Source organism: Oryctolagus cuniculus, chromosome 16, assembly GCF_964237555.1.
Source record: "Oryctolagus cuniculus chromosome 16, mOryCun1.1, whole genome shotgun sequence".
In the NCBI taxonomy this organism is placed as follows: domain Eukaryota; kingdom Metazoa; phylum Chordata; class Mammalia; order Lagomorpha; family Leporidae; genus Oryctolagus; species Oryctolagus cuniculus.
The window spans coordinates 58,934,541-58,956,557 of NC_091447.1; the positions used below are offsets into that span (position 1 = coordinate 58,934,541).

The 22,017-nt window shown below is 72.2% G+C and overlaps 2 protein-coding genes across 3 annotated transcripts; both read left to right on the top strand.

Moving 5' to 3' along the window:
• Positions 1-5,562: 5,562 nt before the first annotated feature.
• On the top strand, positions 5,563-20,272 carry SCAMP4 (secretory carrier membrane protein 4). 2 transcript variants are annotated; one of them, XM_070058534.1, is made up of 7 exons: positions 5,563-5,650; positions 12,509-12,554; positions 13,575-13,703; positions 16,333-16,489; positions 17,229-17,330; positions 18,092-18,209; positions 19,424-20,272. In XM_070058534.1, the coding sequence occupies exons 2-7, from the start codon at positions 12,548-12,550 to the stop codon at positions 19,601-19,603; spliced, it is 693 nt and encodes a 230-aa protein (XP_069914635.1). In that variant the 5' UTR covers positions 5,563-5,650; positions 12,509-12,547; the 3' UTR covers positions 19,604-20,272. The 2 variants fall into 2 exon arrangements, with proteins under 2 accessions (XP_069914635.1, XP_069914637.1); XM_070058536.1 differs by lacking the exon at positions 17,229-17,330.
• Positions 5,570-11,682, top strand: ADAT3 (adenosine deaminase tRNA specific 3). Its single transcript, XM_070058533.1, has 2 exons — positions 5,570-5,650; positions 10,477-11,682. The coding sequence occupies exon 2, from the start codon at positions 10,492-10,494 to the stop codon at positions 11,545-11,547; it is 1,056 nt and encodes a 351-aa protein (XP_069914634.1). The 5' UTR covers positions 5,570-5,650; positions 10,477-10,491; the 3' UTR covers positions 11,548-11,682.
• Positions 20,273-22,017: the final 1,745 nt, after the last annotated feature.

Consider the following 22,017-nt stretch of genomic DNA (forward strand, 5'->3'; position numbering starts at 1 on the left):
GAGAGAGGGAGGGAGAGGGAGCGAGAGAGAGGGTGGGGGGAAAGAGGGAGAGAGGGAGAGAGAGAGGGAGGGAGAGAGAGAGAGGGAGAGAGAGAGAGGGAGGGGGAAGGGGGAGAGGGGGGAGAGAGGGAGGGAGGGAGAGAGGGAGGGAGGGAGGGAGGGGGAGAGAGGGAGAGAGAAAGAGGGGGAGAGAGAGAGAGGGAGGCAGAGAGAGAAAGAGAGGGAGGGAGAGGGAGGGAGGGAGAGGGAGGGAGGGAGAGGGTGGGGGACAGAGAGACAGAGTGGGGAGAGGGAGAGTTCGAAGGGGGAGAGAGAGAGGGAGGGAGAGGAGAAGGGAGGGGGAGAGAGAGAGGGAGGGAGAGGGGGAGGTGGGGGGAGAGAGGGGGGAGGGGGAGAGAGGGGGGAGGGGAGAGAGAGAGGGAGGGAGAGAGAGAGGGAGAGAGGGAGGGAGAGAGAGGAAGGGGGAGGGAGAGGGGGAGAGGGAGGGGTAGAGAGAGAGAGGGAATGCGGGAGAGACAGGGAGAGAGAGAAGGGGGAGGGAGGGAGAGAGCCCTGACTTCGGCTTCGGTCCCCAGATGGAAGCCAGGAGCCGGGAACTCCTCCGGGTGGCAGGTGCACGGGCCCTCCCTGGTGCCTCCCAGGCTGTGCTACATCGGAGCGGGTCCAGGGGCGGGGCGGGGGCGGGTCCAGGGGCGGGGCGGGGCGGGTCCAGGGGCAGGGCGGGTCCAGGGGGGGCGGGACGGGGCGGGGCTTGGGATGGGGCGTGTCCAGGGGGCGGGGGCGGATCTGGGGTGGGGCGGGTCCAGGGGCGGGCCGGAGCTGGAACCGGGCTCTGGGACCTGGGATGCGCTGACCTCACCTCTAGGCCAAGCGGCTGCTCGGATTCTTCCCAGCTGGAGGGGCACCCAGGGTGCTCGGGGCTGTGGGCGGGCCCAGGGGACAGGTCTCCCTCCTGGGTCCCTGGGCCCCTGGGAAGCCCAGCTCGCCTGGGCTCTGCCCCGTCCCTCGTGGTTTGTTCTGGCTTCCGAGTCTCTTGGTTTTGCTGTGCACAGGAAGTGTGCGCGGGTGACAAGCAGCCAGCACCCGGCGATGCGGGGCGGGGGGGGGGGGGTCCCAGCAGTGCAGACCCCGCGTCCCACGGCGCAGCGTCTGGAATGGACTTCGCCCTCTGGCCCCCCACGGCGGCCTCCTCCCAGGAAGCGGGCAGGGCCAAGGGGAGCCAGGGGCGGGGGGGGGGGGCTCCCCAGTCTCGCCCAGCCAGGCCCTCGCAGGCATCTGGGGAGGGAGCCAGGGGAGGCCTCTGTCTGTTTCCGTCTCTCTGCCTCTCGGATAAACACAATTTAAATATAAAAATGACCCGGATATTTTATGCAGCCCCGGGGTAGTGGACACGAGTCCACCTGGAGCAGTCGCAGCCAGGATCAGGAGCGGGCGGGCAGGGACGCAGAGGACAGCGGGCTCGGGCAGACACAGGGGCCGTGAGGGCGGGGGCAAGGAGCCCCTGAACGCGGCTCTGACCCTGACCTTGACGATGAACTTGACGCTGGTCCTGGAGCAGAGGAAGCTGCGGAGGTGGGGGCTGACGCCCGGGCAGGGACCCCGTTGTCCCCCCTGGGGCTACACAGCCCGTCCTGGTCTTGGGAAGAGACAGGAAGCCGGGGCTGGGGGGCTGTGGCCCCCGCTTTGACACAGCAGCCCCCTCCCCAGGGGAGCCCGGACCGGAAGCCGGCTCCACACCCCACAGGAAGGAAGTGCGGGGGCGCAGGGTAAAATGGCAGAGGTGGGGGCTGCCGGCCTCGGAGGGCCCCGGGCAGGTGGCTCAGGGTCTCAGGTCCCGGATTGACCCAGCCCTGGCATTTCGGGAGTGAACCAGAATGGGGGTTCTCTGTCTCTCTTTCTCCATCTTTCAAATAAAGTTTATTAAAAAAAAAAAAAATGGGGCCAGAGTTGTGGCACAGTGGGCGCCGGTTCGAGTCCCGGCTGCTCCACTTCCCATCCAGCTCTCTGCTCTGGCCTGGGAGAGCAGCAGCAGATGGCCCAAGCGCCTGGGCCCCTGCGCCCGCGTGGGAGACCCGCAAGACGCTCCTGGCTCAGGGCTTCAGCGCGCGGTCGCCATAGACCCTCCCAGCGTTCGCAAACGCCGGGGACCTCCCCGGGGAGACCCTGTGTCCCTCAGTTCCGCCCCTACCCAGGCCCCGGGAAACCCCCGGGCTGAGTGGGGCGGGGAGAGAGGGACAGCCCCCCCAGCCTAGAGAGGGCCTTCTTCCGTCTGGCCGCGGGTCCGGGGGCGGCGCCTGGAGCAGGTGGGTGTTCAGGGCGGCCGGAGCGGGGCGAGGCCGCTTGTGGCCGCTAGATGGCGGCAGTGCCCGCCTGATCCCGCAGGAGCCCGGGTCGGCCACTCCGGGAGGGGGTGCAGCCTGGGTCCCAGCTCCCCACGGGTGCACACGTGGGTCCCATTTGGAGGGAGAAGCAGTGCATGAGAGATCTTTGCGTCTCCCTGCCTTTCAGACGAATGAAGTTAACCGCGGTGAGCGTGTGCGTGTGCCCCCCCCCACCAGCAGAGCGCTCACTCTGGGCCAGCAACGAGGGTCCACGGTGGACAGAGTCAGAATGGGCCCCGGGGCGGCCGACAGCAGGGCAGGCAGGCCCGACTGCAAGCACGCCCCTCCACCCCCACCTTTAAAACCAGCATGGGGCGGGCACGTGGTCCTGGGAAGACCCCCGGGGTCCCTGGCTGCGACTCCAGCTCCCTGCTTGTACACACCCTGGGGGACGGCAGTGCCGGCTCAAGCCCCTGCCACCCGCGTGGGAGACCCGGATGGACGCCCCAGCCCTGGCCACTAGGGGCATCTGGGGTGTAACATCTGGCCCCGGCAGCTGGGGGCGCTCTCTCTAACTGCCCGGGCTGTGATGGCTCTACGTGCCCACCTTGGTCTCAGCCTCCCGTGCCCACCAAGGGGTAAGGGGCCATGAGCAAAAGAACTTGTGTTTCCGGGCTCCCGTTCGCTGCTTTTCCAGGCTGGGGAGGGGACAGGTGGCGGTGGCGGGTGGAGGGGTGAGTGACAGGGCCAGGGGCACTGGGCAGGGGCTCCCTCGCTGCCCACCTGCTGGGCCACTCAGGTGTCCCGGGACCCAGAGGACGGCAACAGCCCCTCCTTTCGTCCGACTTCTGTGGGCGGCGGAAGGACCCCCCCCCCAGCCCCACCTCCAGGAAGACCCTGGTCTGAGGCTGGACACGGAACTGGGGAAGCCCCACGGCGCTGCCCTTGGCCGCTCCTGAGAGCCGGGCGGACACAGCCACACAGCCGGGCACCAGGAGGTTTCCAGGGGAGCCCGTGTCTCCCTTGGACGCGTTTTGTCTGACAACACTTGGGTCTTTTATTGGAGAGTGAGACACACGGCGATCGCCCATGTGCTGGTTCACTCCGCAGGGCCTGCCAAGCGGGGCGTGGCCCGGGGGCTCCCAGGGGCCCAAGGACTTGGCTGGCACCGCGGCCTCTCAGGGTGACAGAGCAGGGCTGGACCCCGAGGCTGCCAGACCCAAACGCCTGCCCTCGGCCTCCTTCCTCTCCTTTTCTTTTCTCTCTCTCTTTCTTTTGACAGGCAGAGTGGACAGTGAGAGAGAGAGAGAGAAAGGTTTTCCTTTGCCGTTGGTTCACCCTCCAATGGCCGCTGCGGCCGGTGCACCGCGCTGATCCGAAGGCAGGAGCCAGGTGCTTCTCCTGGTCTCCCATGGGGTGCAGGGCCCAAGCACCTGGGCCATCCTCCACTGCCCTCCCTGGCCACAGCAGAGAGCTGGCCTGGAAGAGGGGCAGCCGGGACAGAATCCGGCGCCCCGACCGGGACTAGAACCCGGTGTGCCGGCGCCGCAGGCGGAGGATTAGCCTAGTGAGCCGCGGCGCCGGCCCCTTCCTCTCCTTGCCGACACATCGGGCTTTGTTCTGAGACTTGCCCAGCAGACTGCCCGGCGGGACAGTGCGAGGCCCCGCCCGCCCCTGAAGGAGTCCTCGATACAGGATTGTCCCCGGCATCGTGGATTAACCTGGACTCTGTCCAGGCCTGGGCATGAGGTGGGGCCCCAGGCAGGGGCTGGAGTGGGCTGCTGGGCGGGGCCTGGACACAGATGACACCGCCCAGCCCGCTCTCTCCAAGACACAGGCGGACGGACCCCCACACGGCTCCCCAGACACAGACACGCCCCCACCCCTGCTCCCCAGAGGCGGACACGCCCCCACCCCTGCTCCCCAGACACGGACACGCCCCCCAACCTCTGCTGCGGCTCCACCACGGCCGACCTCCGACCCTGGTGACGCCCCGCCCACGGGCTCCCCCCACCGGGCCCTCCAGGCCTCCCCTCCCGGGCGGCCGCTGGCAAGGCTCGCACCCCATGGCAGAGCGCGGGTTCGAGAGCCTGCCCCCTGCGGAGGGGCCCCCTGGGCGGCAGCAGGTGGGGGCCCGAGGGGAGACCCGGATGGAGCTCCCGGCTCCGCCGCCGTCACCTGGAGAGTGACCCCCACGGGGGAGAGCTCTCTTTCTGGGGGCAGCCGGGAGCCCAGGGCGCTCTGCACGGGGGCCCCCCACTGTGGGGTCGCAGAGCTGGGCTGGGACCAGCGCTCTCCCTGCCGCAGAGCGGGGGCGGCACCCTCGCCCACAGCCCCGCAGGGCGGACACGGAGCAGTCGCAGCCGCCCCTACCCCCGCCCTGGTCTCGGCCCTGGCCCCGCCCACTCCACGCCAGCAGCACCCCCACTCGTGACAGCCACAGCCGTGTCCCCCAGAGAACACCTTGACCCCAGGGGACTTTTTTTTTTTTTATTTATTTGAGAGGCAGGGTTAGAGAGAGAGGGAGAGGGAAGAGAGACAGGGAGAGAGAGGGAGACAGGGAGAGAGACAGGGAGAGAGAGGTCTTCCATCCGCTGGGTCACTCCCCAAATGGCCACAAGGGCCAGAGCTGGAGCGATCCGAAGCCAGGACCCAGGAGCTCCTCCCAGGTCTCCCACGCAGGTGCAGGGGCCCAAGGACTGGGTCCTCCACGCCTTCCCAGGCCACCGCAGAGGGCTGGGTCGAAGAGGAGCAGCTGGAGCAGGAGCCGGTGTCCGCAGGGGACGCGTCCCTAGCTGACCGACCCCTGGGTTAAACCTGTTGAGTAACTAGACCTACTTGGTCCAGAGGTGTCAAGGGCAAGCGTTTGCTCTCCTAATGGGGTTCAGCCCATGCCAAGTCACCTTCACCCCCACATCATGAAAGAGGCCCCAGCCTCGTGCGTGGGGCCAGGAGCTCCGGAGTGACTGCAGCGAGCTGTCTCGCGCCCCTCTAACTCAGTCTCCCCACTCGGACTCCCCAGAGTGCCTACGGCGCTAAATGCTCCCCAGGCACACGTTGGGTCTCGAACCCGCGTCTCCACCGTAGCCCCGCGTGCCGCGGTCCAGCCCGCCCCGCCCCAAGCCGGTCATGTGAGAGGCGCTACGGAGAGTGGCAGGGCGAGTCACAGGCGCGCGCGGCCTTCTGGGGATTGTAGTTCAGGCCCCCGCCTCCGCCTCGCGTCGGCCACGCCCCTGGAACTACGCTCCCGTCGTGCCCCGCGGTGCCAGGCGGAGGCGGGCAGGCCGGTTGCTAGGACTTGGCGAGGCGCGGGCTCACGCCTGTCTGAGGTGAGCGCGGGCTGGGGGCCGTGAGTGTCCAGGGCCAGTCCCTGAGGAGGGCGCGCAGGGCGAGCTGGAGCGGTGAGGGTGGCCGCCCGCGCAGGGGTCGAGGGGCCGGGCGGCCGGGCTCTCGGGAGCGTCTCGGTCCGTCGGATGGGCGTGCGCGCGACGGGGCGGGAGTGCGCGTGCGCGCCCGCGGCCCCCGGCCCCCCGCCCCGCGTCGCGTCGCTCTGTGCGCATGCGCCTTACCCTGCGGCCGGCCCCGGAGGCCCCGTGCGCGCCAGCCGCTTCCGTTGCGCCCTGTCCCGGGTCAAAAGGCGGCAGTCCCCTGCACCCCGAGCGCTCGTGGTGACTTCCTCCCGCCTCGAGGCCCGCAGCCTGTGTGTCCGCCAGTCCCGGTGATCCCACTGAGCGCGTCCCGAGGCCCCGGCGCCCGTGGCGGGTGCGCGTTCGGGGCGCGGGCACTGCGGGGGCCTCTTGCCCCGGCCCCCCTGCCCGCCGGCGCCGCCCCCGGGAGCCCTGCAGACGGCCCGAGGGGGCCCGGGTCCCCGTGGACTCTGCCCGAGGTGGCCGCTGGGTCCCGTGGGCCGAGCCGAGGTGGCCGCTGGGTCCCGTGGACTCTGCCCGAGGTGGCCCGGGTCCCCGTGGACTCTGAGTGGCCTGGCCGCTGGGTCCCCGTGGACTCTGTCCGAGGGGGCCTGGGTCCCCGTGGGCCGAGCCGAGGTGGCCGCTGGGTCCCCGTGGACTCTGTCCGAGGTGGCCGCTGGGTCCCGTGGGCCGTGCCCGAGGTGGCCGCTGGGTCCCGTGGACTCTGTCCGAGGTGGCCTGGCCGCTGGGTCCCGTGGACTCTGTCCGAGGTGGCCGCTGGGTCCCGTGGGCCGTGCCCGAGGTGGCCCAGGTCCCCGTGGACCCTGTCTGAGTGGCCTGGCCGCTGGGTCCCGTGGACTCTGAGTGGCCTGGCCGCTGGGTCCCCGTGGACTCTGTCCGAGGGGGCCTGGGTCCCGTGGGCCGAGCCGAGGTGGCCGCTGGGTCCGTGGGCCGTGCCCGAGGTGGCCCAGGTCCCCGGGACCCTGTCTGAGTGGCCTGGCCGCTGGGTCCCGTGGACTCTGTCCAAGGTGGCCCGGGTCCCCGTGGACTCTGGCCTGGCCGCTGGGTCCCCGGGGCTGGAGCGTGGCGTGCCGTGTTCGTCCCCTCTGCTCCCGGGGTGATGGGATTCCTTCTGGGGAGCGAGGCCCGGGGGTGGGCGCCAGGACGAGTCCGGGCTGAGCTTCGAGGGCTCCCGGGCCCTCCCCAGGGCACCTGTGTCCCCGGGGCGGAGCAGGGACCCCGCCACAGACCCTGCCCGGCCCTGGGTCCGCTGCTGCCCGCGGCGTCGGGTGGCCCGGCAGCCCTGTTGTCCGCCGCACGGAGGTCGTGGTCTCGGAGGGACAAGCGGGGCTGTGTCTGCCCTGTGCCCGGACAGAGGAGCCTTTGTGGGCCGCGGGCGGTGCCAGCGGGTCGGCCGTGGGCCCTGCCTGGCTCCAGCGCCTTCCCGTGGCTGCCACGGCGCCCCCTGCCGTGCGTTCCCGACACTGCGGCCTGGCGCTGCTGGCCGGGCTGCTGGGTACACCACGTGGGAGGTGTTGACGCGCCCGCCCACAGCGAGACCCTCCGGCCCGGGTGCGGGGCGCGGTGACGCGAGCTGCCAGGCAACGCTCGTGGTCGCATCTTATGTTATCTATTCAGAGGTAGCGTTAGAGTCAGGGAGAGAGAGAGGGAGAGAGAGGGAGAGGGAGAGAGAGAGAGGGAGGGGGAGAGAGAGGAAGAGAGAGGGAGAGGGAGAGAGGGAGGGAGAGAGAGGGAGAGAGAGAGGGAGAGAGAGAGGAAGAGAGAGGAGAGGGAGAGAGAAAGAGAGAGTCAGGGGAGGGGGGAGTGAGAGGGAGGGAGAGGGGGAGAGGGAGAGAGGGGGGAGGGGGAGGAGAGAAGAGGGAGGGAGGGAGAGGGAGAGGGAGAGAGGGAGAGAGCGAGAGAGGGATAGAGAGAGGGGGAGAGGGAGAGAGAGATGGAGAGAGGGAGAGGGAGGAAGAGAGAGGGAGGGGGAGAGAGGAAGAGAGAGGGAGAGAGAGAGGGGAGAGGGAGAGGGAGGGAGAGAGGGGGAGAGGGAGAGGGAGGGAGAGAGGGAGAGAGAGGGAGAGGGAGAGAGAGAGGGGGGAGAGGGAGAGGGAGGGAGGGGGAGAGAGAGGGAGAGAAGGGAGAGAGGAGAGAGGGAGAGGGAGGTCCCCCCCCGCTGGTCCACCTCCCCGGATGGCCGCAACGGCCGGCGCTGTGCCGATCCGAAGCCAGGAGCTGCGTCCGGGTCTCCCACGCGGGTGCAGGGCCCCAGCACTTGGGCCCTCGTCCAGGCCCTCCCAGGCCACAGCAGAGCTGGATGGGACGTGGAGCAGCCGGGACTCGAACCCGCGCCCGTGTGGGGAGCCGGCCCTGCAGGCGGTGGCTTAGCCCACTGTGCCCTGTTGTGGTATTTACTTACCAGAGCCGGCTGACGGGCACGGGGGCGGGGGGGGGGAGCTTCCGTCCACTGGTTCCCTCCCCGAAACGGGAGCCCGGAGCCCCATGGGTCTCTGACGTGGGTGCAGGCCGAGCACCCGGGCGTCCTCCGCCGCTTGGCCAGGCTGTGGGCAGGGAGTGGCCGGGACGTGGGCCGTGGGCGTCACAGGCCCCGTGTCCACCGGTGGTGTGTCCGTGCGGGGCACGGGGGGGTTCCTGATTTGAGGGGCAGACGGAGCCTCCGTCGCCTGGTTCTCGGTGCAGATGCCGCCACACCGGGCTGGGCCAGGCTGCAGCCAGGAGCCAGGAGCTCCACCCGGGTCTCCCGCGGGGCTGGGGGGCCAGGCACCCGCCCATGCCTGCCGCCCCGTGCTGATGGGAGGGGGCGCTCCAGCAGGAGCCGCGGGGTCCAGCGAGCTGTCCAGACCCCGCCCTGACAAGCACAGAGGTTCCCCGGGCACCGCAGGGCCACCCGTGTCATCAGTGTCACCCGTGTCATCTGTGTTGCCTGTGTCAGCCGTGTCACCCGTGTCATGGTCCCCGGGCACAGAGGTTCCCCAGGCATGCACAGGGCCACCCGTGTCATCAGTGTCACCCGTGTCACGGTCCCCGGGCACCGCAGGGCCACCCGTGTCATCCGTGTTGCCTGTGTCACCCGTGTCACGGTCCCCGGGCACACACAGGGTCACCTGAGTCACCCGTGTCACGGTCCCCGGGCACCGCAGGGCCGTCCCTGTCACGGTGCAGGACGGAAGAGTGCAGGGGTGTGGGGTTTCCGCCCCCGTGTCCTGGGAGCGCCCGTCCAATCTGTAGCCAGGAAGCACCGTGCGGCCTCTCTGAGCTGGGCCGTGGGGCCCTGGGCTGTGAGCCGGGCCGGCGTTTGTGGTGTCGCACGGAGGGCGCGTGTTGGGTCCCTGGGCTGAGTGTGTGTGTCGGGGTGAAGTGTCAGGGTGCGTGCGTGTGTGTCAGGGTGTAGGGTGTGTGTCAGGGTCCCTGGGCTGTGTTCTGTGTGGGTGTGTGTTGGGGTGCGTGTGTCAGGGTGTTGGGTGTGTGTGTGTCGGGGTCCCTGGGCTGAGTGTGTGTTGGGTGCGTGTGTGGGTGTGTGTCGGGGTCCCTGGGCTGTGCTCTGTGTGGGCGTGTGTTGGGTGTGTGTGTGTGTGTCGGGGTCCCCGGGCTGAGTGTGTGTGTCAGGGTGTTGGGGTGCATGTGTGTCGGGGTCCCTGGGCTGTGCTCTGTGTGGGCGTGTGTTGGGTGTGTGTGTGTGTGTCGGGGTCCCCGGGCTGAGTGTGTGTGTCAGGGTGTTGGGGTGCATGTGTGTCGGGGTCCCTGGGCTGTGCTCTGTGTGGGCGTGTGTTGGGGTGTTGGGGTGTGTTTTGGGGTCCTTGGGCTCTGCTCTGTGTGGGCGTGTGTTGGGTGCGTGTGTGTGTGTGTGTCGGGGTCCCCGGGCTGTGCTCTGTGTGGGCGTGTGTTGGGTACTTGTGTGTCCCTGGGCTGTGCTCTGTGTGGGCGTGAGTTGGGTGTGTGTGTGTCGGGGTGCTGTGTTGGGGCCCCAAGTCCAGGTTCCCAGACGCGTACGAGGCAGCCTCTCCATTTGCCTTTTTGTTTTATCTTTCTTTCTTTCTCTGAAAGATTTATCTGAAAAGCGGTGTGGGAGAAGCCGCCGGGACAGCCCAGGGCCCGTGTGGGCTGCAGTGGGGACGGAGCCCTGGCGGGAGGGCTGTTGGTGCGGCGCCCGCAGGCCCAGCCCGGCTGTGGCAGCCCCGGTGCTGTGACCTTGGCGGAGGCTTGGGGACCAGGGTTAGCGGGCAGGCGCCCGTTCTGAGGTGCACTCCCGTGCCCTGGCCTGTGCCCGCGGCTCCTGACCGGCTCCACGCTGACAACAGCGGCCACCTCTCGGGCCTGCACTCGGCCCAGGCGGGGCGCCAGCCGGGTGCGTCCCCGCAGGCTGCTGGGTTCCTGGCCACGTGGCCCCTCCGTGTAAAACTGGCACCGCCGCCGCCTCGCGCCCAGTCTGTGGCCTCCGGGAGCGGGGGAGTGGCTGCCCGGTGCGCCGGGTCGGCGGGGTGTGGCTGCGCCGGGAAGCTGGCGGCGGCCGTGGGGGCACAGCCCCGTGACCGCAGGCCGCCCGGCCGTGCCCTTGGAAGCGCCGTGTTCCGTGGCTCACGGAGCGGGCCTTGACTTGTACAAAGCCGTGGCCCAGGAGTGGACGCGACGGGCCGCCGCACGCAGAGCCCACGCCTCCCGGGATGGACCCGCCCGGCCCCGCCCGCAGCCGCCGGATGATGCTGTGCCCGGTCTCTCTCCCACAGTCCGCCGCGCCCGCGATGGAGCCCAGCACAGGCCCGGCGGAGCAGCAGGGCCCGGAGCAGGCCGGGAGCCCCACGCGGGAGCCAGCGCCGTGGCAAGCCTCGCCCGTCCTGTCGGAGCAGCAGTCGGGGCGCGTGGAGCTGGTGCTGGCCTACGCCGCGCCCGTGCTGGACACACGCCAGACCTCGCGCCTCCTCAAGGAGGTGTCGGCCGCGCACCCGCTGCCCGGCCAGCCCCACCTCAAGAGGGTGCGGCCCAGCCAGGCGGCCGGCAGCCCCCACGCCCTGGAGCTGCTGCTGTGCCTGGCGGGGGCCGCCGCGGGGCCGCGCTCGCTGGCCGAGCTCCTGCCGCGGCCCGCCGTGGACCCCCGCGGCCTGGGGCAGCCCTTCCTGGTGGCGGTGCCCGCGCGGCCGCCCCTGACCAGGGGCCAGTTCGAGGAGGCTCGGGCCCACTGGCCCACTTCCTTCCACGAGGACAAGCAGGTGACCAGCGCCCTGGCTGGACAGCTCTTCTCGGCGCGGGAGCGCGCCGCCATGCAGAGCCACATGGAGCGCGCCGTGCGGGCGGCCCGGCAGGCAGCCGCGCGGGGCCTGAGGGCCGTGGGCGCCGTCGTGGTGGACCCGGCCTCGGGCCGCGTGCTGGCCACGGGCCACGACTGCCGCTGCCCGGCCAGCCCCCTGCTGCACGCCGTCATGGTGTGCGTGGACCTGGTGGCGCAGGGCCAGGGCCGCGGCACCTACGACTTCGCAGCCCACCCCGCCTGCTCCTTCGCTGCTGCCGCAGCCCCCGTGGGCGTCCGCGCCGGCACCGTGCGCAAGCTGGACGCGGACGAGGACGGCCTCCCCTACGTGTGCACCGGCTACGACCTGTACGTCACGCGGGAGCCCTGCGCCATGTGCGCCATGGCCCTGGTGCACTCACGCATCCAGAGGGTCTTCTACGGGGCGCCCTCGCCCGACGGCGCCCTGGGCACCCGCTTCCGCGTGCACGCCCGGCCCGACCTCAACCACCGCTTCCAGGTGTTCCGCGGGGTCCTGGAGGACCAGTGCCGCCGGCTGGACCCCGACACGTAGGCCCGCCGGCCGCCAGGGACGCAGGCGCACAGCGGGGACGGGCACGTCTTGGTGCCCAACGGACTGTCGCGAGGCCTCCCGTGGTTGTGTGTCGTGTGGGCCCCCCCCTGCGGAAATAAAGTGTCCCAAACCAGGCTGGTGTCTGTGGTGGTGGCACCGGGCACGGCCGCGGGTCTGTGCGGCAGGTGGGTGGCTCGTAAGGGGGGCTGCTGCGCCCGAGGGGAGCCCCGGGCACCCCCCTCTGAGGTCTGGAAGGGACTGGGGGCCCGGGCACCCCCCTCTGTGGTCAGGAAGGGACTGGGGGCCCGGGTACCCCCCCCCCGAGGTCTGGAAGGGACTGGGGCCCGGGAGACACCCCCCCTCTGTGGTCTGGAAGGGACTGGGGGCCCGGGAGACACCCCCCTCTGAGGTCTGGAAGGGACTGGGGGACGGGCACCCCCCTCTGAGGTCTGGAAGGGACTGGGGGCCCGGGCACCCCCCCTCTGCGGTCTGGAAGGGACTGGGGGCCTCGGCACTGATGGGGGGGCTCTGGTCTCTCCTCACCTGGCCCTAGGGGCTCTTGGGGCTGCGGGAGGCCAGGGCTACCTCCAGGAGGTGCTGGGGGGCGGGGGCGGGGCGGGGGTGGGGGCCCCCCTGGTCCCGTCCCCTGGGTGCCGTCCGGTCCTGAAGGGAAGCTGCAGCCCAGAGAGGGGTGTGGCCTGCCTGGGGCCGCCCGGCCGTGAAGGTGGCCTGGCAGGGTGGGCTGCGCAGACCCGGGCGTCCTGCTCCAGGGCCGAGGTGGGGAGGCTGCCCCGTGGGCCTGTCCTCCCGCCAGCACCAGCGGCCAGGCTGCCCCGGGGAGGGGACGCCCGGACCCAGCCTACGTCGGGGCGCAGGGCCCCAGGGCCCCCGTGGTGGCCCGGCTGCAGCCAGGCGTCGGGCCGTGGGGCCTGGGCGTCCCTGACCGCCCGTCTCCTTCCAGGTGGCCGCAGGTTCCGACCGGGTGCCGCCTGCCGCCGCCATGTCAGGTGAGTGCCGGCCGCGCCGCTCAGGAAGGGGCCGAGGCAGAGCCCCCCCCCCCCGGGGCCCTGTGCAGGCCGCCTGCTCCCTGCGGGCCTTCGGGGTCACCGCCAGGCCCGTGTCCGGCCCGTGCGGCCCCACGGTGGTCGGGGAGCATTTCCTGAGGCACCGGCCACCGGGGGGCGCCGCCGCGCGCGCTCCCCTACAGCGAGTCCGTCCTGGTCCCCGGAGCTGGAGGCGGAGGTCACCCTGGAGCGGCCGGCGCCCGGCGAGGGGCACACGCGGCCTTGGAGCTGGGGGGGAGGGAGGGCCGCCCCAGCCCTGGGAGGGAGCGCGGCCCCGCCCGCAGCTCCCCGGGCTCCGCCTGCTGCATCTCTGCGCTCCGGCCCTGCACAAGGGGGCGGGGCCTGGCCTCCAGGAGGCAGGGAGCCCCCAGCCCCGCCCACCACCCCGGCTCTGACCTCCCCCCTGCCATCACCCCGGCTCTGACCTCCCCCCTGCAGTCACCCCCCCCCGCTCTGACCTCCCCCCTGCAGTCACACCCCCCGCTCTGACCTCCCCCCTGCAGTCACCCCCCCTCTGACCTCCCCCTGCAGTCACCCCGGCTCTGACCTCCCCCTGCAGTCACCCCGGCTCTGACCTCCCCCTGCAGTCACCCCCGGCTCTGACCTCCCCCTGCAGTCACCCCGGCTCTGACCCCCCTGCAGTCACCCCCGGCTCTGACTTCTGGCCCTGCAGTCACCCCCCCTCTGACCTCCGCCCCTGCCGTCACCCCCCCCGACCTCCCCCTGCAGTCACCCCGGCTCTGACTTCCCCCTGCAGTCACACCCCCCGCTCTGACCTCCCCCCTGCAGTCACCCCCCCTCTGACCTCCCCCCTGCAGTCCCCCCCCAGCTCTGACCTCCCCCCTGCAGTCACCCCCCAGCTCTGACCTCCGCCCTCCCGCCCCTCCGCCCCTGCGCGTCCCTGTCCGGCCCGCGTCGGTGTCCCGCAGCGTGCGCCCGCCCACGCGCGTCCTCCTCGCGCAGGGAAGGAGAACAACTTCCCGCCGCTGCCCAGGTTCGTGCCGCTGAAGCCCTGCTTCTACCAGAACTTCTCGGACGAGATCCCCGTCGAGCACCAGGCGCTGGTGAAGGGCGTCTACCGGCTGTGGCTGTGTGAGCGGGGGCGTCCCGGGGGGGGGGCGTCCCGGGGGGGGGGTCTACCGCCTGTGGCTGTGTGAGCGGGGGCGTCCGGGGGGGCATCCCGGGGGGGGCGTCTACCGCCTGTGGCTGTGTGAGCGGGGGGGGGGCGTCCCGGGGCGGGGGGGGGTCTACCGGCTGTGGCTGTGTGAGCGGGGGCGTCCGGGGGGGGGCGTCCCGGGGGGGGGGTCTACCGCCTGTGGCTGTGTGAGCGGGGGCGTCCCGGGGGGGGGCGTCGGGGGGGGGCCGTCTACCGCCTGTGGCTGTGTGAGCGGGGGTGTCCCGGGGGGGGGTCTACCGCCTGTGGCTGTGTGAGCAGGGGCGGGGCGTCCGGGGGGGGGGGTCTACCGCCTGTGGCTGTGTGAGCGGGGGCGTCCCGGGGGGGGGCGTCCCGGGGGGGGGTCTACCGCCTGTGGCTGTGTGAGCGGGGGCGCTCGGGGGGGGGCGTCTACCGCCTTGTGGCTGTGTGAGCGGGGCATGGGGGGGGGCTCTACCGCCTGTGGCTGTGTGAGCGGGGGGGGGGCGTCCCGGGGCGGGGGGGGGGTCTACCGGCTGTGGCTGTGTGAGCGGGGGCGTCCGGGGGGGGGGCGTCCCGGGGGGGGGGTCTACCGCCTGTGGCTGTGTGAGCGGGGGCGTCCCGGGGGGGGGCGTCGGGGGGGGCCGTCTACCGCCTGTGGCTGTGTGAGCGGGGGTGTCCCGGGGGGGGGTCTACCGCCTGTGGCTGTGTGAGCAGGGGCGGGGCGTCCGGGGGGGGGGGTCTACCGCCTGTGGCTGTGTGAGCGGGGGCGCTCGGGGGGGGGCGTCTACCGCCTGTGGCTGTGTGAGCGGGGGCGTCCGGGGGGGGGGCGTCCGGGGGGGGGTCTACCGCCTGTGGCTGTGTGAGCGGGGGCGCTCGGGGGGGGGCGTCTACCGCCTGTGGCTGTGTGAGCGGGGCATGGGGGGGGGCTCTACCGCCTGTGGCTGTGTGAGCGGGGGCGCTCGGGGGGGGGCGTCTACCGCCTGTGGCTGTGTGAGCGGGGGCGTCCCGGGGGGGGGCGTCCCGGGGGGGGGTCTACCGCCTGTGGCTGTGTGAGCGGGGGCGCTCGGGGGGGGCGTCTACCGCCTGTGGCTGTGTGAGCGGGGGTGTCCCGGGGGGAGGCGTGGGGGGGGCCGTCTACCGCCTGTGGCTGTGTGAGCGGGGGCGTCCCGGGGGGGGGCGTCTAACGCCTGTGGCTGTGGGGCTCTACCGCCTGTGGCTGTGTGAGCGGGGGCGTCCCGGGGGGGGCTCTACCGCCTGTGGCTGTGTGAGCGGGGGCGGGGCGTCCGGGGGGAGGCGTGGGGGGGGGCCGTCTACCGCCTGTGGCTGTGTGAGCGGGGGCGTCCGGGGGGGGGCCGTCTACCGGCTGTGGCTGTGTGAGCGGGGGCGTCCGGGGGGGGGCCGTCTACCGGCTGTGGCTGTGTGAGCGGGGGCGTCCCGGGGGGGGTCTACCGCCTGTGGCTGTGTGAGCGGGGCGTCCGGGGGGGGCGTCTACCGCCTGTGGCTGTGTGAGCGGGGGGGGGGGGCGTCCCGGGGGGGGTCTACCGCCTGTGGCTGTGTGAGCGGGGGCGTCCCGGGGGGGCGTCTACCGGCTGTGGCTGTGTGAGCGGGGGCGTCCCGGGGGGGGTCTACCGCCTGTGGCTGTGTGAGCGGGGGCGTCCCGGGGGGGGCGTCCGGGGGGGGGTCTACCGCCTGTGGCTGTGTGAGCGGGGGCGTCCCGGGGGGGGGGCGTCTACCGCCTGTGGCTGTGTGAGCGGGGGGGGGGCATCCCGGGGGGGGGTCTACCGCCTGTGGCTGTGTGAGCGGGGGCGTCCCGGGGGGGCGTCTACCGACTGTGGCTGTGTGAGCGGGGGCGTCCGGGGGGGGGGCGTCTACCGCCTGTGGCTGTGTGAGCGGGGGCGTCCCGGGGGGGGTCTACCGCCTGTGGCTGTGTGAGCGGGGGCGTCCCGGGGGGGGGCGTCCGGGGGGGGGTCTACCGCCTGTGGCTGTGTGAGCGGGGGCGTCCCGGGGGGGGGGCGTCTACCGCCTGTGGCTGTGTGAGCGGGGGGGGGGCATCCCGGGGGGGGGTCTACCGCCTGTGGCTGTGTGAGCGGGGGCGTCCGGGGGGGGGCGTCCCGGGGGGGGTCTACCGCCTGTGGCTGTGTGAGCGGGGGCGGGGCGTCCGGGGGGGAGGCGTCGGGGGGGGGGGGCGTCTACCGCCTGTGGCTGTGTGAGCGGGGGCGTCCCGGGGAGGGCATCCCGGGGGGGGGTCTACCGCCTGTGGCTGTGTGAGCGGGGGCGTCCGGGGGGGGGCGTCCGTGGGGGGTCTACCGCCTGTGGCTGTGTGAGCGGGGGCGGGGCGTCCGGGGGGAGGCGTCGGGGGGGGGGGCGTCTACCGCCTGTGGCTGTGTGAGCGGGGGTGTCCCGGGGGGGGCGTCTACCGCCTGTGGCTGTGTGAGCGGGGGCGTCCCGGGGAGGGCATCCCGGGGGGGGGCTCTACCGCCTGTGGCTGTGTGAGCGGGGGCGTCCCGGGGCGGGGGGGGGGGCCGCCGGGCAGGTGGGCGGGCGCGCGCTGACCCGGCTGACCCGGCTGCCCCGGCCTCCCCGCAGTTTACTGCGCCACCCTCGCCGTGAACCTGGTGGCCTGCCTGGCCTGGTGGATCGCCGGCGGCTCGGGAGCCAACTTCGGGCTGGCCCTGGCGTGGCTGCTGCTCTTCAGCCCCTGCAGCTACGTGTGCTGGTTCCGACCCGCCTACAAGGCCTTCCGGTGAGGCGGGCTCTGGGGTCGCCGGGCGCCTGCTTCCTGCGGGGGGGGGGGGGGGGGGCGGGACCGCAGCTGCCTGGGGGGGCGGGGTCTGCAGCTGCCTGGGGGGGCGGGGTCTGCAGCTGCCTGGGGGGGGCCGGGGTCTGGGGTCGCCGGGGCGCCTGCTTCCGGCGGGGGGGGGGGGGGCGGGGTCTGCAGCTGCCTGCCTGGGCGTGGTTCCCGGGAACGCACCCCGCGGGGAGTCCAGCCACATCGCGGCCGCCTCGACTTCCGGAACATTCCGCCGGGAAGAAGCGCGCCCCCGTGGGCAGTCGCCCGCTGCCCGCTTCCGTCCCCGACGTCCTCCCTGCCCCTGGGCGTGGTGCCCACTGTGGCCGCACCCTGGGGGTGGGCTGGGGGCTGTCCCACCTCTGGCCACCGTGAGCCTGCGCTGTGCCGCCGGGCTGTGCCGTGGGTGCCCCCAGCCGTCTGGAAGGGCCCTTGCTGTTCGCCGAGGTGGCGGGGCCGCGTGGGGCAGCGGGGCCTGGGCAGAGCCGGCGGCAGCCGTGACCACCGGCCTGGGCCCTGCGGAACTGGGCGGTGCGTGGCCGCCGGGCCGGGCCTCTGACTTCTTCGGGTGGAGGCCTCGGCTTTGGGCTCCGGCCTGGCCCCTCGATGCCGTGCGTGCGGGCCGGGCCGCGGTCACAGGTCACCAGGTCACAGGTCGCAGGTCACCAGGTCACCAGGTGCTCTGTGTCCCCAGGGCCGACAGCTCCTTTAACTTCATGGCGTTCTTCTTCGTCTTCGGGGCCCAGTTTGTCCTGACGGTCATCCAGGCCATCGGCTTCGCGGGGTGGGGCGCGTGGTAAGCCTCAGCCGGGGGCGCCCGAGTGGCGCGAGGGACCCCCTGCACCGCCGTCCCGCACACGGGACGACGCCCCAGCAGGCGGTGACGGCCCGTGTCCCCAGCACCCCGCACGTCCCACGTGGCACCAACCACACGCGTGGGCCACGCTGCTGGAGGCAGGTTTGAGGGAGGGGCCTGGGGCCGCCCCTCGGGGGGAGTCCGGGGCTCGCGACCCCCGTCCCCCGTGGCCAGCAGTGCCCCCGGCTCCGCCCGCCGCCCCCTCAGGCGGACGCTCAGGGCCCAGGGCCGAGGCGACCTGTGGCTGCTGGTGCCGCTGCTGCCGCCGGCGTTTGTTTTTACGATTTGGAAGGCAGAGTTTAGAGTAGAAGAGAGAGACAGAGGGGGAGCCAGGTCTTCCCTCCGCGGGGTCACTCCCCAGGTGGCCACCGCAGCCGGAGCTGTGCTGACCAGGAGCCAGGAGCTCCATCCGGGTCTCCCACGCGGGTACAGGGCCCCAGCACCCGGCCATCGTCCAGGCCCTCCCAGGCCACGGCAGGGAGCTGGGTTGGTGCCCTCTGGGATGCTGGCCCCCCGGGGCGTGCGTCACCGCCCAGCTGCCCGGTTCCGTGGGGCAGAGCAGCGACCCTGGGGTCTGGGCCCAGCCCTGGCCCCTGCAGAGGGCGCCCCCAGGGCCTCGCCCGCCGCCCTCCCCGTGCCCTGCCCCCCCCTCTGATTTGCTGTGGCCGCGTGCCGGGGCCCACGCGCGCTCTCGTCCTCAGCGGCTGGCTGGCGGCCATCGGCTTCTTCGGGACCAGCGTCGGGGCCGCCGTGGTCATGCTGCTCCCGGCCATCATGTTCTCCCTGTCGGCCGCCATGATGGCCGTCGCCATCCTGAAGGTGAGTCCTGGGCCCTGCGCGGCGCCCTGCCGCCATGGCAGCACCGGGCCGGCTCCGGCTCCGGGGGCTCTGCCCAGAGCAGCCGGGTGGAGCGCGGAGTTCAAACCACGTCCCTCCCGTCGCCGCCCCCCGCGCGGGCCCTGGGCCAGGCTCCCGAGGCCGCCGAGGGCCCCCCCGCACGGCCGAGGGCCCCCCCTGCACGGCCGAGGGCCCCCCCGTGCTGCTCCACACCCGAGACAAGCTGGCGTAGAGCAGATGGCGGCACGGACAGCGTCCAAGTCCAGTGCTGCCGGGCCAGGGAGGGGCGGGGGCGGTGCCGGCTGCAGGGGGGTGCAGGGAGGGGGTGCCGTGTGCAGGGGGGTGCCCGGCGAGGACGCTGCTCCTTTGGGGGTGCAGGTCACGGTTTCTAGACGTGGCGCAGCCCCGTGCCCACTGACACGTCACGGGGACACGGCCTCTCCTGGCCCTGGGGCGGGCAGGGGCCCCGGAGGGCAGCGCAGCTCCGCAGGGCCCAGCTGGAGGCCCAGGAGGAGCAGAGCCCTGCCCTGGGCCCGGTGGGGCTGTGGGGGCTGTGGGGGCGACGGCCGCAGGCCCGGTGCTGGGAACAGGTGGGGGCGGGGCCCGGGCTCCTGCCGCAGGGACGCTATGGTCGCCTTGGGCGTTTTTTTTTTAAGATTTATTTTATTTATTTGAAAGAGTTACAGAGAGAAGTAGAGACAGAGAGAGAGAGAGAGAGAGGGAGGTCTTCCACCCGCTGGGTCACTCCCCAGATGGCCGCAACGGCCGGAGCTGGGCCGATCCGGAGCCAGGGGCTCCATCCGGGTCTCCCACGCGGGTGCAGGGGCCCAAGAACTGGGCCATCGTCCACTGCTCTCCCAGGCCACAGCAGGGAGCTGGATGGGAAGAGGAGCAGCCGGGACTCAAACCGGCGCCCATACGGGATGCCAGCGACTCAGGCCAGGGCGCTAACCCTCTGTGCCACAGCGCCGGCCCCGCCTTGGTCTTTTTTAAAAAAGGTTTATGTATTTGAGAGGCAGAGCTACAGAGAGACGGGAGACAGCGACCTGCCGTCCCCTGGCTTGCCAGGACTGGCCAGGAGCTGTGGACCCTTCCCTGAGGGTCGCCCTCCGCCCAGCTCGCCCGTCCCCCCCCCCCCCCCGTGTGCGCCCGGCCCGGCCACGCCCATCCCCGCCGCGCCTGTCCCGCCCCCACAGGTGCACAGGATCTACCGGGGGGCTGGTGGAAGCTTCCAGAAGGCGCAGACGGAGTGGAGCACGGGCGCGTGGCGGAACCCCCCGTCCCGGGAGGCGCAGTACAACAACTTCTCGGGGAACAGCCTGCCGGAGTACCCCACCGTGCCCAGCTACCCGGCCAGCGGCGGCCAGTGGCCGTAGGGGAGCCGTGGGCCCCGCCTCGCCGCGCTTCCACTGGGACGGAGAGGGTGGGAGGCCGCCGGGCCCCACCCGCGCTCATCTCACTCCTGACCGGAGCTCCCGCCTGCCCCGTGCAGGCCGGACGCCCTCCTGCCTCCGCGCCCCGCCCCGGGCTGCTGGCAGCTGAGGGCGGTCCCCCTGCGGGCCTTCCCAGGGGAGACGCCCGCGGCCCCCGCCTGGGGAGGGCCCCCGGGGCCAGGCTGCGCTCCCCACCCCCACCCCCATCCGCGTGCCGCCGGGCTGCGGGGACGGCGGGCGGCAGGTCCGCTGCTCGGCCGATGATCCGCGCCTCTGCTGGCCTGTCCAGCCCCGGGGCCTGCCCGCCCTCGCTCCCCGGGCCGGGCCGGGTGGGACCTCGCTCTGCTGCCCGGTCTGGGCGCAGTCCCGGCGCGGTGGGCGTGGCGCGCCCCCGGCCCCCTGCGCGGATGGCTGTCCCCCCGGGAGACCCACGACTCCTGCCCGTGAGCCCCCACCCCCCAGCCAGGTCCCCGCGGGGGGAGGGGCAGCCCAGGGGAGCACCCGGGCCAGAGGTGTCCCCGCAGCCCCCCCGCCGACCCCCCCCCCAGACGCCGCTGTGGCTTTGTTAGCTGGCGCTTTGGGAATAAACGTTTCTGCCTTGGGCCGCCTGCAGGAGCAAGAGTGGGGCCATGTGACGCGGGAGGGAGCGCGTGTGCCCGTGTGACACAGGAGGGAGCGCGTGTGCCCGTGTGGCCATGTGACGCGGGAGGGAGCGCGTGTTTCCGTGGGACACGGGGGGGAGCGCGTGTGCCCGTGTGGTCATGTGACACGGGAGGGAGCGCGTGTTTCCGTGGGACACGGGGGGGAGTGTGTGTGCCCGTGTGGGTGCATGTCCCCATGCACACACCACACACGCGTGTACACATGCCCCCGTGCACACACACCACACACGTGTACACATGCCCCGTGCACACACACACACGCGTGTACACATGCCCCCGTGCACACACACCACACACGTGTACACATGCCCCGTGCACATACCACACCCGTGTACACATGTCCCTGCACACACACACACGCGTGTACACATGCCCCGTGCACACACCACACATGCGTGTACACATGCCCCGTGCACACACCAGCACACGCGTGTACACATGCCCCGTGCACACACCACACACACATGTACACATGTCCCTGCACACACCACACACACGTGTACACATGCCCCGTGCACACACCACACACACATGTACACATGTCCCTGCACACACCACACGCGTGTACACATGCCCCGTGCACACACCAGCACACGCGTGTACACATGCCCCGTGCACACACCACACACACATGTACACATGTCCCTGCACACACCACACACACGTGTACACATGCCCCGTGCACACACCACACACACATGTACACATGTCCCTGCACACACCACACGCGTGTACACATGCCCCGTGCACACACCACACACACATGTACACATGTCCCTGCACACACCACACACACGTGTACACATGCCCCGTGCACACACCACACACACATGTACACATGTCCCTGCACACACCACACGCGTGTACACATGTCCCGTGCACACACACCACACACGTGCACACACCACACACGTGTACACATGTCCCTGCACACACCAGCACACGTGTACACATGCCCCGTGCACACACCACACACACGTGTGCACACACACTCCCATCCTTCAAACAGCCCGGCGCGTGCACACGGCTTCACACGCTCACCACGGCGGCGTCATGCCCGGCGCCCACTGGAGGACGCGGAGCCCCCGTGACGGGGAGGCCATGCCGCGCCCCCGCCCTGAGCCCGGTGTCACCCGGAGGCCGCCCAGCCTCTGCCCCGAGTTGTCCCCCTGCCCGCTCCGGGCCGGGAGGGGTCCCACTGCTGCCCCCCGCCCATGCCCTGATCAGCGCACACTCATCGGAAGTGGGGGACGGGCTGGCGGGGCGTCGGAGCCCACCCCCGGGCCCAGGGCAGGCATCACCAATCAATCAGTGATGCCCGCTGCACCAGCGGGAAGCTGGGGTCCAGGCCGCGTCCGAGGGCAGCCGGGGGCGGACGCGGCCCTCCCGGATCGCCTTTGCCTCCCGTTCCTGGCGTTCCTGGCGCAGGCGATGCGAAGTGCAGGGGCGTGAGCGCGCCCAGCCCTGGCAGGCGTCCCCGGGGCCCCCCAGCGTCCCTCGCGGGGGCCGTCGCGTTGGCCCGGAAACCCCTCTAACCGGAGCCGCCCAGTGGCTGCGTCCCCCTGGCTGGCAGCGCCAGGCTCCCTGGGAGACCCGGCCGGGGTCCTTCCTGCCCCTGCGGCCACCCCGCCCCGTCCACCCCTCTCACTGGCTACGCCCCACCCTGGCTCCCATCAGGTGACATCAGGGGCAGTT

What these genes read in the sequence shown, in the direction of transcription:
- ADAT3 (XM_070058533.1), top strand. Translation starts at nt 10,492, where the DNA reads ATGGAGCCCAGCACAGGCCCGGCGGAGCAGCAGGGCCCGGAGCAGGCC.
- SCAMP4 (XM_070058534.1), top strand. An exon ending in CCCGCCTACAAGGCCTTCCG is followed by an intron (nt 16,490 to 17,228) that starts GTGAGGCGGGCT and finishes CTGTGTCCCCAG; the next exon opens with GGCCGACAGCTCCTTTAACT. An exon ending in TGGCCGTCGCCATCCTGAAG is followed by an intron (nt 18,210 to 19,423) that starts GTGAGTCCTGGG and finishes CCGCCCCCACAG; the next exon opens with GTGCACAGGATCTACCGGGG.